Source organism: Bubalus bubalis, chromosome 6, assembly GCF_019923935.1.
Source record: "Bubalus bubalis isolate 160015118507 breed Murrah chromosome 6, NDDB_SH_1, whole genome shotgun sequence".
NCBI classification, from domain to species: domain Eukaryota; kingdom Metazoa; phylum Chordata; class Mammalia; order Artiodactyla; family Bovidae; genus Bubalus; species Bubalus bubalis.
This window is the reverse complement of record NC_059162.1, coordinates 101,887,369-101,903,266: the sequence shown is the minus strand read 5'-3', so window position 1 is coordinate 101,903,266 and position 15,898 is coordinate 101,887,369. Positions and strand designations below refer to the sequence as shown.

The window sequence follows — 15,898 nt, the reverse complement described above, 5'->3', positions numbered from 1 at the left end:
CTGCCATTCCATGAATATGCCAGGTTCCTTCCTGCCCCAGGGTCTTTGTACTCACTTTTCTTCTGCTTAAGTTAGTAAGTAAGTGTTAATTGCTCAGTCGTGCCCGACTCTTTGCGACCCCATGGACTGCAGCCCACCAGACTCCTCTGTCCACAAGATTTTCCAGGCAAGGATACTGGAGTGGATTGCCATTTCCTTCTCCCAGGGGATCTTTCCAACCCAGGGATCGAACCCGGGTCTCCTGCACTACAGGCAGATTCTTTACCGACTGGGCTACAAGACAAGCCCTTTCTTCTGCTTAGAATGCTTTTATCTTTTACTTTGCATAATTGTCTCAAATCTCTGTTCAAATATCACTTCTGCAAGAAGGCTTTCCCAGAACACTTTATCTAGTCTACTCTCTTGATCTCCAACCTTTCTCTAAGCAGATATGCCTTTATTTCTTCTTAGCTGTCATCCTTCTTTCAAATTACCTGCTTATTTACCTTCCTTCAAATTATTTATTTATTTACCTTATTTAGTTATCCACCGCCCCCACCCCCTCCACCCCAACTAACATGTAGGCTTCATGTGGCCAGGGACCTTGCCTTTCTTGTTCACGACTGTATCCCTGGAACTTGGAACAGTACCCACCACATAATAGGTGCTCAGGAAATATTTATTGAAGGAAGAGTAGAAACATAGAAACATTATTTAGGACATAATAGGACATTGTCCAATGTCCAATGGCATGTCCGTACAGTGGAATACTGTGTAGCCATTAGAAATGATGGTGCAATTTTATTTTTATTGACGTAGAAGATGTTGAGGGTATTGTTGAGTAAACAAAATAGGAACAAACAGCATGTATATTGAAGGTACATGAAAGTAAAATTATATATGCACATTTACACATATATTTGTGTGAAGAGATTTCTGGGAAGATACCAAAATGTTTGAAGCAAATAGCTTTAGATAATGAGAGTTTTGAGTGATTCTTACTTCATTCTTTTTAAGTTTTTTTTTTCATTTGGATTTTTATAGTCAGCTTGTGCTATTCCTAAAACTGGGGAAAATAAAATTATTTTTGTTTGGAGAGAAGGACTGTATCTGTGCTTAGTGATTATTTGTATATATCCACCCAATGGGTGGGGCTTCCCTAGTGGCTCAGATGGTAAAGAATCTGCCTCCAATGAAGGAGGCCCCTGGTTTGATTCTTGGGTTGGGAAGATCCTCTGGACTAGGGAATGGCAACCCACTCCAGTATTCTTGCCTGGAGAATTCCATGGACAGAGGAGCCCGGAGGGCTACAGTCCATGGGGTGGTAAAGAGTTAGATACAACTGAGCGACTAACACATACACACCCACACATACACTAGCCAGTAAGCTCCATAGCTTGAGATACAAACCGCAGAGTGAGCCATGTTTTCTATTTCCTGTCCCAGCTGCCCTTTTGACATGCTGTCACTCATAATCTTGCCGCTTAGCACAACATGCCCTGGCATGGTCTGGGCATACTTGATATCATGAATAAAACTGAATTTACTGTCTGCTCAGCTCTGCTGCTAAGTCTCTTCAATTGTGTCCAACTCTGTGACCCCATAGACGGCAGCCCACCAAGGCTCCCCCGTCCCTGGGATTCTCCAGGCAAGAATACTGGAGTGGGTTGCCATTTCCTCCTCCAATGCATGAAAGTGAAAAGTAAAAGTGAAGTCGCTCAGTCGTGTTTGACTCTTTGCGACCCCATGGACTGCAGCCTACCAGGCTCCTCAGCTCTAGACATCTGCTTTCCTTCCCAGGACAGAGGAGAGTTGGTGCATGGCCTCTCAGCCTGTGTTGGGATGGGGCTTCTACCTGCCAGTGGAGGCCCCAGGCTGCTTGGGTGGAGGGCGCACAGGCAATGAGGGCCTCGTCTTATCAGGACCTGCTCGCTAGGCCTCTGCCCTCCCCCACGCCAGTGTACACCCGTTTGAGATTGGGCTTCAGTTGGTGAACTCCTTACTTTACTGGGTCAGTTAATTTAGTCCAGGTCAGTGAATTCTTTCTGTGTTTATTTTATATAACTGCTTTTCCTATTTTAGTTTGTCTTTGATTAATTGATCCTACATTATGATTTATTTTCCTGACTTGATGTGGGAGCTGTTTGCACTTTGGCCAGCCCCTCTTGGGCCTCTGTGGGACTCCCATGGTTCATGTGTGGGTGTGGCCAGGCCTTCTGACACCACCCTGGAGCCAGGAGTGGGAGGTAGGAGTAGATAATTGCTCTCATGGCAGCTCTCCTAATATGAGGGTCTGCTTTTCTTATCCTCAGAGAGTCAGTGTAGCATAATGTAAAGACAAGAAGCTGCAAAGTCAAACCTGGGTTGGTTCAACAACACCCCAGCTGGTCCATGTACTGGCTGGGGATCCTGAACATGTTATTTCTTGTCTCCAAGACTCTGTTCCCTCCTCTGTAAAATGCAGGAAATACCCACCTCGTAGGAGTTGTAAGAGTTACACTGAGATTGTAGGTGAAAGTTCTGAAAGCAGTGTGAAATCACAGTAGATGCTCAATAAATACTCATTCCCTCACTTCTTCCCTTTGTCTGGCATGTCCCACAGTCCATTTGCAACTGTTGCCAACTTCCTCCTCCACCCAAGCCAGGACATACATTACTTATGTTTAATATAGCCTGTGACTTTTATTGGAGGCTGTACAGTGCCTTTTCTTTAGAAAAGAGGGATCTATTTTGGTTAGGATAGGTCCTCATTCCATTTACCCCTATGCCCTTTGCACTTAGCAATTCATCATAGCTCACAGACTGGAGCCAAAGACCCCCTTGAAAAAAGATCTGGCAGCAGAGTTCTTCTCTTATGTACTTGGACTTTTCTTGCCCGATGGCCTATCCTGCTTTTCTGACTTTCGTGCATTCTAATATGAAGCGCTGTAGTTTTCTGATAGAATCAAGGCCATGGTTTTATCCCTTACACTAAACTTCATGTACTTCAGTAATATCCCTCAAGCTGGCCTTCCTGGGGAGTATTCACTGTTGTCATCAGCCTAAGCATCTGCTTTGCTTTCTAAGCACAGTGGCCGCGCACGGGAATTTGTGGCGGCTCTTTACAATGCTCAGAGGAGGTGGGTCACTAGGAACCGAAAGGGCCAGTCGCACAATTGGCTCACAGTGTGCAGCTGTATCCCCTGAAAGTCCATTCTGGGGCTCAGTGGCTTGAGAGTGGGGCTGGAATGGGACACTTTTCAGGGAGCTCCCCGTTCATCCTAGAAGAGGATATTACTGTGTAGTCAGTACCCCAGCCACTTACACATGAGAACGTAAGTAGAAGGTGATAATATCTGGACCCCCTGCTAAGATAAGCAGGAGGGGACTCAGGGTTACTTAGACAGGGAATTATGAAAACATTTTTAATTTCCTTTACATTATACAATTATGATAAAATAAAATACAAAGTGGTATGGAATGTATTAAAATTTCAAATTGCTGTAAAACAGAAATATTTTTAAGTTTTAAAGTTAAAAACTTGAGCTTGTTTTAACGTTTATTAATTTTTATCTTGGCATTTATGCCTCTCAGGTGGTCCATTTTCATAGTTTCCAAATATACCGGAAGAGAATTGTGTTCTCCACTTGTCAGGTGTAAGGTGCTCTGTTTTTCAGCTGGTTCACATTTATTCATTCATAGTTCTGTTCAGATCATCTGCTTTCTCACTGACCGTGTGAGCCTGGTTTTTCAGTGGTTTTCCATTATGATGACAGGAGACCCATTGTGTCGTTCTCCTCGTAATTCTTTTAATTTTGCCCGATAGAGACATTATTAGGTACATACACACTGTAGTGCATGGCCTCCTTTTGTCTATGTCCAATTTCTGAACCTTCTAGGAGTTTATATGAGTTCAGAACACCAACTTACTGCTTTGAAATGGCAATGGAAGAGTTAATGGTTAATTTCAAGACTTGAAGCATTTGAACAGGCACTTTATGCATTCACAAGTCTGACTTGGTACAGGGGCAGGAAGAGAAGAACAGAGACTTGCATCGTTCATGCCACTACACACCTGGAGCCAGGCAAGGGACACACGTGCACTCCTTGGTTAGGGGTTTTCATAATGCTGGGCTGTCCAGCCTGGCTGAGGCAGGCAGCCTAAACCACCAGACTAAACATCTCTCCTTCACTGTGCAGCTGTGGTATCGCTACTCTGACACCTGCGAGAGAGGACCTTCAGCTGTGTATGCACATCAGCATGTGTTGTGTCTGGTGACTTGAGAGTCCCAGGATCTTCCATTCTTATTACAGATTTGGCATCAGTTGACTGCCAGTGAGAACTGGGCTTTACCGCCAGCTTCCCCAGAGGTGAATTTTCCCTGAAGAGTTGGTGCACTCAAAATAGCATTTCCATTGTATAAGCTGAATTCACATGCTACTTCAGGAACACGTTTGTATACAGTGAGATATTCTGGGTGAAAAGTGGTACCGCTTATTAAGGCAGGGATACAGGAGGAGGCTCGGAGAAGGCAATGGCACCCCACTCCAGTATCCTTGCCTGAAAAATCCCATGGATGGAGGAGCCTGGGAGGCTGCAGTCCATGGGGTCTCGAAGAGTCAAACATGACTGAGCAACTTCACTTTCACTTTTCACTTTCATGCATTGAAGAAGGAAATGGCAACACACTCCAGCGTTCTTGCCTGGAGAATCCCAGGGATGGGGGAGCCTGGTGGGCTGCCATCTATGGGGTCGCACAGAGTCGGACACGACTGGAGTGACTTAGTAGTAGTAGTAGTACAGGAGGAGGCTATGCATGTGTGCAGGTGGTGAAAATGAACTCTGTGAGGCAGCCTGAGTTTCAGGTCACTATAGGTATCAAAGTGGAGATGCCACCTGGATGCCCAAGTCTGGAGCTCAGGAGAAAGGGTTGGGCAGAGAGATTTGGTATGGGTACAATGGGAAGATCATTGGGGTAGGCTAAACTGAACAGTTAAGCATGGTAAAGTCTAGACCAGATAAGGAAAAGTGAAAAAAGGAGGAGAAACAACTCAAAAATAGACAAACTATATGGGAAAGAAGAGTTCTTTCAGACACTGAACTATAGATAACTATAGATGGCACAGGACCCTGCTCTTTGAAAGAAGGGCAATAAATGAGATAAACCCTATAACTGCCCGAGCTAATGGCCTAGACAGAATTTCCAGACCACAGCACAGGAAAGGAGAACCCAAACAGAACCCAAGAGTCTTCCTAAGAGGAAAGAGAGTTGAGAATTTGTATCCCGACTAAGCTAGCCGGGAGAGTGAAGCTGACTGAGGGAGGTCTGCTGGCATTCCAGCCACTTTTGGTCATCTCTAAAACCCTGCACCCGGGCCCTTCCCACACTTTGGTTATGTAAACCTCCGAATAGCTGTATTTACCTAAGTTAGTGCAACCAGTATGTTGAACATGCAGGAAACATCAGGGGTTAATCACAGCCACTTTCTCTGGTCTCTCTGTGTCCCCTTAAGATGTTTTCAGCGTGGGAGGTCCAGAGAATTTTTCAGTACCTCTGAGGTAATAGAAATCCCATGGTCGTATTGAGTCACCAATTCCAAAATTAGTGCCCGCCTTATGTAATAGCATAGCTTTCAGCTCATTCAAAGCTGCAGTGACCCCCCTCCCAGCACAGGGTTTAGAAGCAGTGGTGTTGACCCAGGAAGGGTGTGCACCCTTTTTTCCTCCTCTTTCCACTTGTACGCCAGTTGCCAGCTGTGATTTTGAACCTCTGTGGAATTGGAAAGGAGGGGGGAGAGAGGATGAGCAGAGAAGACATAAGATAGTGTGGGCACTCCCTGGACTGGCCAGTGTGTAAAGCTGACTCTCGTGGGGTCTCTTGTAGATGTTTTGCAGACCCCTCCAGCTGGGGACTTCTCCCCTGCGGGTCCCTGATGTGGGCAATGCATTCGCCAGAGCCTTGTCATTCACTCCTAGTGTAGCTCCTGGGACTCTCGGAATCTGCTCTTATTTCTGTCTGCCCAACAGCCTGCTGGGCAGATCTTTAGGAAAGGACCTAAAGCCACCCCACACCAGCATATTCATAGATCCTTTTCTGCAACAAATTCTGGGAATACAGGCCATGTCCTCTGTAGTCAACGTATCTGCCAGAGTAAGACAGAGTTCACACTGCTGCCTGCATCCAGGCCATGGACATACTTCAGTTGATCCTCATAATCTTTAATTTTTTCTTGACTCTATTGCCAGTATTTACAAACTGAGGAATTTTACCAGAAAAGACCCAAATTCTTGACTTAAAAACCCCCGGAAGATGTGACAACGGCAGGTCTGCCTTACTGCCTGACGTAGATGCTGGAGATGGAGAGGCTGTCCCGTTTGACAGGCATGGAATCACCAGGGGGACTCCATTCCCTCTTGGCTCTGTGACCTGAACCCCAATGTCAGTTGCCATTTATCATCATTGGACTCATGCAGTTACATTTTCTTAAACTACAGACGAAATGTGAAATATTTCTAGTGCTTATGTTTCTTAACAAAGAGAGAAAACAACAGATAGTCCAAAAGAGCCATGGAAAGGAGGGATATAATTTATTTAGAAGCACAGTGTGTTCTTACATGTTTAATGTGCAATTAGTCTGTATGAGTGTGTAAAACACAACTTAAGACGCCATTCGAAAATAACCCATAAATAGAATCATGGTTACTATACAAAAATATGTGGTGAGAAGACATTTCAGCTTTCAACAAGGAAGTTATGTGACTTGCTGGTTTATGTTTTGTTCCTACTTGGCCCTGACTTTTCAGTTTGCGACAAGGGGAAAACATCCTCTGGCCTCTCTGGAGGAAGAATCAGCCAAAACATGGATTCACTGTTTGTCCGAAGGTATCTTAGCGCATATCTGGTAAGGAGTAACAGGATAGTTCCCAAGGTTATGGCCACATGGAGAAAAAGCAACAGGTGTTGGCAAATTAATAAGGTTTTCTTTTTGATGGCAGGGTAAAACCAGATTTTTGAAACAGTATTCAACTTTGAAACTAACTCTTTTGGGAAATTTTGTTTTCAGTTTATTTTTAAAATTGAAACCTTATTGATTTTTATAAGTACCTGATATATTAAGCAGAGTCTTTTTTCCATTTATCTGAATTAGAGCAAAACCAGAATTATCTTGAGGAAAGGCTGTCACTGGCCCAGGTGTCTTCTCTTGGGATCCCCTTCATGGATCATAGCCTTGTTGTGGTGAAGGGGCTTGCATAACTCAATGAAACCATGAGCTGTGCTATGCAAGGCCACCCAAGATAGATGGGTCATAGTGAAAAGTTCTGACAAAACGTGGTCCACTGGAGGAGGGAATGGCAAACAACTCCTGTATTCTTGTGAGAACCCCATGAACAGTATGAAAAGGCAAAATATATGACACTGGAAGATGAGCCCCTCAGGTCGTAAGATGTCCAACGTTCTACTAGGGAAGAACAGAGGGCAATTACTAATAGATACAGAAAGAATGAAGCAGCTGGGTCAGAGCAGAAGCGATGCTCAGTTGTGGATGTGTCTGGTGGTGAAAGTAAAGTCTGTTGCTGTAGAGAACAATATTGCATAGGAACCTGGAATGTTAGGGCCATGAATCAAGGTAAATTGGACATGATCAAGCAGGAGATGGCAAGAGTGAAGATAGACAACTTAGGAATCCGTGAACAAAAATGGACAGAAACGGGTGAATTTAATTCAGGTGATCATTGTATCTACTACTGTAGGTAAGAATCCTTTAGAAGAAATGGAGCAGCTCTCACAGTCAACCGAAGAGTTTGAAATGCAGTACTTGGGTGCAGTCTCAAAAATGACAGGATGATCTCGGGTCATTTCCAAGGCAAACCATTCAACATCAACATCTAATGGCAGAAAGTGAAGAGTAGTCCAAGTTTTTGCCCCAAACACTGATGCTGAAGAAGCTGAAGTTGACCGGTTCTATGAAGACCTACAAGACCTTGTAGAACTAACACCAAAAAAACAGATGTCCTTTTCATCATAGGGGATTTGAATGCAAAAGAATGAAGTCAAGATATTCCTGGAGTAACAGGCAAATTTGACCTTGGAGTACAGAATGAAGCTGGGCAAAGGCTAACAGAGTATTGTCAAGAGAATGCATTGGTCATAGCAAACACCCTCTTCCAACAACACAAGAGACGACTCTACACATGGATATCACCAAATGGTGAATACTGAAATCAAATTGATTATATTCTTTGCAGCCAAAGATGGAGAAGCTCTATACAGTCAACAAGACAAGACCTCAGATCATCAACTCCTTATTGCAACATTCAGGCTTAAGTTGAAGAAATTAGAGAAAATGACCACTAGGCCATTCAGATAGGACCTAAATCAAATCCCTATGATTATATAGCGGAGGTGATGAATAGATTCAAATAATTAGATCTGGTAGACAGAGTGCCTGAAGAACTATGGACAGGGATTCATAACATTGTACAGGAGACAGTGACCAAAATCATCCCAAAGAAAAAGAAGTGTGAAAAAAGAAAAAGGAAACAGCAAGAAGGCAAAGTGATTGTTGGAGGAGGCCTTACAAATAGCTGAGGAAAAAAGAGAAGTGAAAAGCAAGGTAGAAGGGGAAAGATATACCCAACTGAATGCAGAGTTCCAGAGAATAGCAAGGAGAGATAAGAAGGCCTTTTTCAATGAACAATGCAAAGAAATAGAGGAAAACAATAGAATGGGAAAGACTAGAGATCTCTTCAAGAAAATTGGAGATACCAATGGAACAGTTCATGCAAGGATGGGCATGATGAAGAACAGAAACAGTAAGGACCTGATAAGAAGAGATGAAGAAGAAATGGTAAGAATACACAGAAGAACTATACAAAATGGTCTTAATGACCCAGATAACCATGATGGTGTGGTCACTCACCTAGAGCCAGACATCCTAGAATGTGAAGTCAAGTGGGCCTTAGGAAGCATTATGACAAACAAAACTAGAGGAGGTGATGGAATTCTAGCTGAGCTATTTACAAATCCTTAAAATGATGCTGTTTAAGTGCTGCACTCAATATGTCAGCAAATTTGGAAAACTCAGCAGTGGCCACAGGTGTAGAAAAGGTCTGTTTTCATTCCAATCCCAAAGAAAGGCAGTGACAAAGAATGTTCAAATTACCATACAATGCATTCATTTCACATGCTATTTAAAGTGAAAAAGTGAAAGTCGCTCAGTCGTGTCTGACTCTTCAACCTAGGAAAAAACCCAGGAATTCTCCAGGCCAGAATACTGGAGTGGGTAGCCTATCCTTTCTCCAGCAGATCTTTCTGACCCAGGAATCAAACCCAGGTCTCCTGCATTGCAGGCAGATTCTTTACCAACTGAACCACCAGGGAAGCCCCCATGCTAGTTAAGGTTATGCTCAAACTCCTTCAAACTAGACTTCTAACTGCTAACTTCAAACTCCTTCAAACTAGCAGTACATGAACCAAGAACTTCAGATGTACAAGCTGAGTTTAGAAAAAGCAGAGGGATGGTGGGATGATTTGAGAGAATAGCATTGAAACATGTATATTATCATATGTGACACAGATTGCCAGTCCAGGTTCGATGCATGAGACAGGGTACTCAGGGCTGGTGCACTGGGATGACCCTGAGGGATGGGATGGGGAGGGAGGTGGGAGAGGGGTTCAGGATGGGGAACACATGTATACCCGCGGCTGATTCATGTCAATGTATGTCAAAAACCACTACAATATTGTAAAGTAAGTAGCCTCCAATTAAAATTAATTAATTAAAAAAAAAGAGAAAAGGCAGAGGAACTAGAGATCAAATTGCCAACATTCACTGGATCATAGAGAAAGCAAGGGGATTCCAGAAAAACATCTATTTCTGCTTCATTGACTACTTGAAAGTCTTTGACTGTGTGGATCACAGCAAACTGGAAAATTCTTAAAAAGTAGGGATTACCAGACCACCTTACTTGTCTCTTGAGAGACCTGTATGCAGGTCAAGAAGCAACAGAACAGGAAATGGAATAACTGACTGGTTCAAAATTGGGAAAGGAATACAACAAGGTTGTATATTGTCACCCTTATTTAACTTATATGCGAAATGCTAGGCTGGATGAATCACAAGCTAGAATCAAGATTGCAGGGAGGGACGGGACATATGTATACCTATGACTGATTCATGTTGATGTTTGACAGAAAACAACAAAATTCTGTAAAGCAATTATCCTTCAATTAAAAATAAATTAATTTTAAAAATTAAAAAAAAAAAAAGACCAAGGTGTGAAAAGCCTTACCTGCCAAGGAATATGAGTTAAGGAATATGAACTTGAGCCTAAGCACAGTACAGAGTACCATGACCACACTGGGTATTTTTAGAATTAAAAAAAGAAAAAGAAAGATTGCAGGGAGAAATATCAGCAACCTCAGATATGTGGATGATACCACTCTAATGGCAGAAAGCAAAGAGGAACTAAAGAGCCTCTTGATGAAGGTGAAAGAGGAGAGTGAAAAGGCTGGCTTGAAACTTAACATTCAAAAAGCTAAGATCATGGTATCTGGTCCCATCACTTCATGGCAAATAGGAGGGGAAAAAGTGGAAGCAGTGACAGATTTTATTTTCTTGAACTCCAAAATCACTGCAGATGATGACTAGCGTGAAATTAAATAATCTGCTTTCTCTTTGAAAGGATTTGGGAGAATGGCATTGAAACATGTATAATATTGTATAAGAAACTAATTGCCAGTCCAGGTTCAATGCAGGATACAGGATGCTTGGGGCTGGTGCACTGGGATGACTCAGAGGGATGGTACTGGGAGGGAAGTGGGAGGGGGGTTCAGGATGGGGAACACATGTACACCCGTGGCGGATTCATGTTGATGTATGGCAAAACCAATACAATATTGTAAAGTAATTAGCCTCCAATTAAAATAAATAAATTTAAATTTAAAATAAAATAAAATAACAGAGAGGACCATAAAAAAAAAAAAAGGAAAGCTATGACAAACCTAGACAGTGTATTAAAAAGCAGAGACATTACTTTGCTGACAAAGGTCCATATAATCAATGCTGTGGTTTTTCCAGTAGTCGTGTACAAATGTGAGAGTTGGACCATAAAGAAGGCTGAACACAGAAGAACTGATGCTTTCGAACTGTGGTACTGGTGAAGACTCTTGAGAGTCCCTTGGACTGCAAGATCAAACCAGTCAATCCTAAAAAAAAAATCAACCCTAAATATTCATTAGAAGGACTGTTGCTGAAGCTGAAGCTCCAATACTTTGGCCACCTGATGCAAAGAGCTGACTCATTGGAAAAGACCCTAATGCTGGGAAAGACTGAAGGCAAAGCAGAAGGGGGCGACAGAGGATGAGATAGTTAGACAGCATCACCAATTCAATGCACACGAATTTGAGCAAACTCTGTAAAAGAATGAGGACAGGAAAGCCTAGCATTTTGCAGTCCATGGGATCAGAAAGAGTTGGACATGACTTAGCCACTGAACAAGAACAGCAAAATTCTCTTGGGAGGCAAGTCTCCTGTTGAGTCGTGTGTCCTAGTTGGTACATCTTCAGTTTTAAGAAGACGAATGACTCTCCCTGCAGCTCAGCTGCTTATGAAAGTGTACAGTCTGGCCTTAATTGGCCTTGCAGGTTATCAGTGTGGGTAATTTCCCTCTTTTGGCCATTCCTTGCTCATGTATGGATGTGAGAGTTGGACCATAAAGAAAGCTGAGCGCCGAAGAATTGATAGTTTTGAGCTGTGGTGTTAGAGAAGCCTCTTGAGAGTCCCTTGGACTGCAAGGAGATCAATCAATCGTAAAGGAAATCAATCCTGAATATTCATTGGAAGGACTGATGCTGAAGCTGAAGCTCCAATACTTTGGCCACCTGATGCGAAGAACTAACTCATTGGAAAAGACCCTAATGCTGAGAAAGACTGAAGGCAGGAGGAGAAGGGGATGATAAAGGATGAGATGATTGGATGGCATCACCAACTCAATGGGCATGAATTTGAGCAAGCTCCAGGAGTTGGTGATGGACAGGGAAGCCTGGCATGCTGCAGTCCCTGGGGTCAGAAAGAGTTGAACATGACCGAGCGACTGAACTGAACTGCTTATTAAAGATGAAGTTCTTTGAAAGCTGTGTGCTGCTTGGCGTTTTCCAGTTGTTTAGACTTGGTATTCTGTTTTATCCTCAGATTAAGCTAGGCCAACTTCGAGCTATTGAGTTGGCCAAAAAGGTCATTTGGGTTTTCTGTAAGATGTTATGGGAACTCCCAAATGAACTTTTTGGTCAACCCAATACATTCCTAGGCCACCTTATTTTAATTTAGCCACTCTACACAGACACACACACATACTTAGCACTCATTGACAAAGCTATATAAAACAAGCCATTATATGACACTCCCTATCATCTTTTTATACAAATATCTTTGAGGACCCAGAGGAAACATCCCTAAAATCTTAGTATTAAGAAGATCTGGGATTCTCCTGGTTTCTTTTATGGACACTATAAACCATTATAACAGTGCTTTGTGTTTAGTTTTATCTGTGAGAAGTCTTGGGGATATGTCTGTAATCCTCTCCCAGCAAGCACATAAAACCTTAGGACATGCACTTTTTAGTATTTCTATCCTGGCTGCTTTTTATTGTTTTTTCCTTTGCTTATTTCTCCTTTGGCCTACAAGATTTTTAAAAAGATTTTTTCCTTTTTAAAATCTTGTACTTGGTAAAACTGCTTCAACTTTGTTTTAGAATGAGGCAAATGTAGAGAAATTAAGTACAATATGCATGATTTACCATTTGTTACAAACATATTGTCAATCTGCTTTTAGATTTCATTTTAAATTTCCTACCCTGTATGAAGTCAGATCTTTTACTGCTTCATGATTGTCATGGAGTGAATCATTGCTGCGAATTTGAAGATCCCTTGGCTGCTATATTTTCACCCCAGAGTTAACATGACTGATTCAGTATAAATCTTTTTTAAAAAATTGGAGTATAATTGCTTTAAAAATATGTCCGTTTGTGCTATACAGCAAAGTGAATTTCAGCCAGATGTATACATATATCCCCTCTTTTTTGGATTTCCTTCCCTAAGCACTGGATAGAGTTCCCTGTGCTATACAGTAGGTTCTCATTAGTTATCTATTTATACACAGTAGTATATGTATGTGAATCCCAGTCTCCCAGTCCATCCCACCACCCCACCACCTCCCACTTTGGTATCCATACTTTTGTTCTCTACGTCTGTGTCTCTATTTCTGCTTTGCAAAGAAGATCATCCGTACCATTTTTCTAGATTCTACATCTATGCGTTAATATATCATATTTTTCTCTTTCTGACTTCCTTCACTCTGTATGACCATCTCTAGGTCCATCCACCTCTCTGCATATGGCACTATTTTGTTCCTTTTTATGGCTGTTTAATATTCTATTGTATATGCAGCATAAATCTAAGAGCTTAGAGGAAGCAGAGGTTGCTTACTGATCCTCTTAATTCTTCAAGGGGCCCATTTTTTCGGCTTACTAAATTTCAATTTCAAGTACCACATTTAAACAGGTAGGCAGTTATATTTCAGCATAACAGTGGTTGGCCCATAAGGCCTGGGAAATGCCTAGCGCTGAACCTGGTCCTTCACAAGACGGGCGTTCAGCAAGAGTTTGGTGACTTAAATTTACTTGCGGTTTTTGTGTTTGGATCTAGAAGCATTTGTCTGCCCCGGTGGTCTGGGACTCGGTTGGGGAATGCAGTCTGCTACTGTCTGCAATGACTTGACATCAGTGACACTTTCTGCTTTACTTTTCTCTTTCAGAATATGATCGATTGGGCTTCCTCCTGAAGTTGGATTCTAAATTGTGAGTAGAATGACCCAGTTCCTTGACTTTGTGATGGAGATCTGTGAGAGCTGGAGGCCGGCCTCAAGGGGCCAGCTCTCATCACTCCTGGGGCCTCTGTCCTCCGTCTGTCTGCTGAAGCTTAGAGCATGTTACAGTCTGTGGGTGCAAATATAAGGCCTTAGATTTGGCTGGCACAGGGAGCTGATTACAGAAGGAGCGTGCATCTCCCCCCACCACACCCCACTGGAGTTTGAAGGACAAGGAGGAAAGGCTTCAGCTGCAGAGTGGAGGCTGACTAAACCATGGCAGGAGACAGTGCAAAGCTTTCAAGACGCTTCGCAGCCAGGCATGCAAAGCCTTCTGTGCTCAGGTTTCCTCCCGGCTTTAAATCCTGTCTCTCTCCAACAGGTAGATCCTGGCTTTCGCTCTATTCTTGTATATGTTTATTATCCATGTCTCAAATCCCCTTTCCTTGTTTGTCCACTAGGAAAACTTAAGAACCACCTCCTTCCCATACAGAATTAGTTATCTCTTCCTCCACTTCCTGTGAATTTTCTACCTCTGACACCCATCATTTCATTATACTATAATTAAGTGTAATAGTTATTCATTTATCAAGAGTGCAGGCTCAGAGCCAGGCCATGCTTGGTTCAAATCCCAGACTGCCATTTACTTTCTTTGTGATTTAGGGCTGCCCACTTAACCACTCCGAGCCTCAGTTTCACCTGTAACACAAGGACTTCACAGGGTTGTAAGAACTGTACAGAAATGGTGAATTTACAGGGATTTTCAAATAAGTATCTCATTCTTTCAGAATCCTTCCCTGTTCTGGCCCTCTCGGCCTCCTGAGCACCGGGGCAGCGCCGGCATATGGTTGTTAGGTGCTAAGTCAACACTGAACACATGGCTGCATGGCTGGCTGCATGGCTGCATGATGACAGGTGCCTGTGTGCCTCCCTCATTAGACTGGCTGCCTGGAGACTGGGCTGTACCCCTCTGTTCATGCCCTGTCCAGGAACCCCTCACATGGCCGGTGTGCAGTAAAATGTTGCAGAACTGTCTGTGGCTCCTTGCTGTGGTTAGCCATCTTCATACACCCTTGCCCCTGTTCTGTACCAGACAGATGAGAAAGATCAGAATTGAGTCTCCTTTCTTTCCTCTCCTGCTTGAGGCCTTGACCACAGCTGCTTCTGATGGTGACGGCTGCACCCACATGCAAGACACCAGCCCAGGGCTATTTGGCTTTCCCACTCAATGGTCTGGCATGTAGCCCCTTTTCCTGGCATCTGGCCTCTTGGCTCTGGTGCCTCACACCGTGAGTTCAGGTGCTGCAGCTCTGCCAGCTTTTATACATCATGGAGGCAGCCACAAGGGAAGCGTGGTCTGTTCCGTCTACCAGGCTAGGGTACAGTTGTCAGCCGCATGTTGCCATCCAGGGAATGGGGCTTGATAATGCTAGAAATCCACAGGCTTCACCCTTAGAAAATCCTTAATTTAGTGCTCTGGGCAAAAAACAAATCAAGCATAAGCTATAAGCAAGTGAAATGCCCTCAGAACGGAAGAGATGTAGTAATTTACCAAGTCACATCACACTGATGAACAAAAGACGTGGTATCCAGGACATGTTAACTATAGTGTTTAAGCTGTCTTCAGCAGTGTGAGAAGGGGGAGTCGGAGGACGCTTGGCCTGCTGTTCTGACAGTTGGGTGGTACGTGGTAGGCTCTTGTACAGCTTCCTTTTGTGTACCAGGCCGGTTCTATAAACCATTTGAGTCAACTTGGTCTTTAGCCTGGGGAATTGGCTTGGCTTCATTAGATTTACCTCAGAGGTCAAGGTACAAGCTCCAGCTTTCCTGCCTCGTACTGAAAAGGCCTTTCTAATCCAACGTTATCTTCAGAACAAAACACAGACACATGGGAAAGGTTTTTATCTGTTCCAGGGAGAAGTTTCCAGGTTAAGGATTCTGGTTTTCAGAGGTAATTCCTTAGAAATATCCAGACCTCCCCTTACGAAGTCTTTCTCTGCTGTGTTGTGTTCTATTTCTGATGCATAGGAAAGGACCTGAGCTTGGATCAGAACTGGATTTGAATTCCACCCCT

General features: G+C 43.2%; 1 protein-coding gene across 10 annotated transcripts in view; it reads left to right on the top strand.

The window, feature by feature from the left end:
* Positions 1-15,898, top strand: part of ST3GAL3 (ST3 beta-galactoside alpha-2,3-sialyltransferase 3) — a 214,608-nt gene that overhangs the window by 97,771 nt on the left and 100,939 nt on the right. For all 10 annotated transcript variants that reach the window (XM_006044555.4, XM_006044554.4, XM_006044549.4 and 7 more), the window contains one exon: positions 13,774-13,816. In XM_006044555.4, the coding sequence (XP_006044617.1) occupies positions 13,774-13,816 (43 nt within the window). The remainder of the gene's footprint in view (positions 1-13,773; positions 13,817-15,898) is intronic.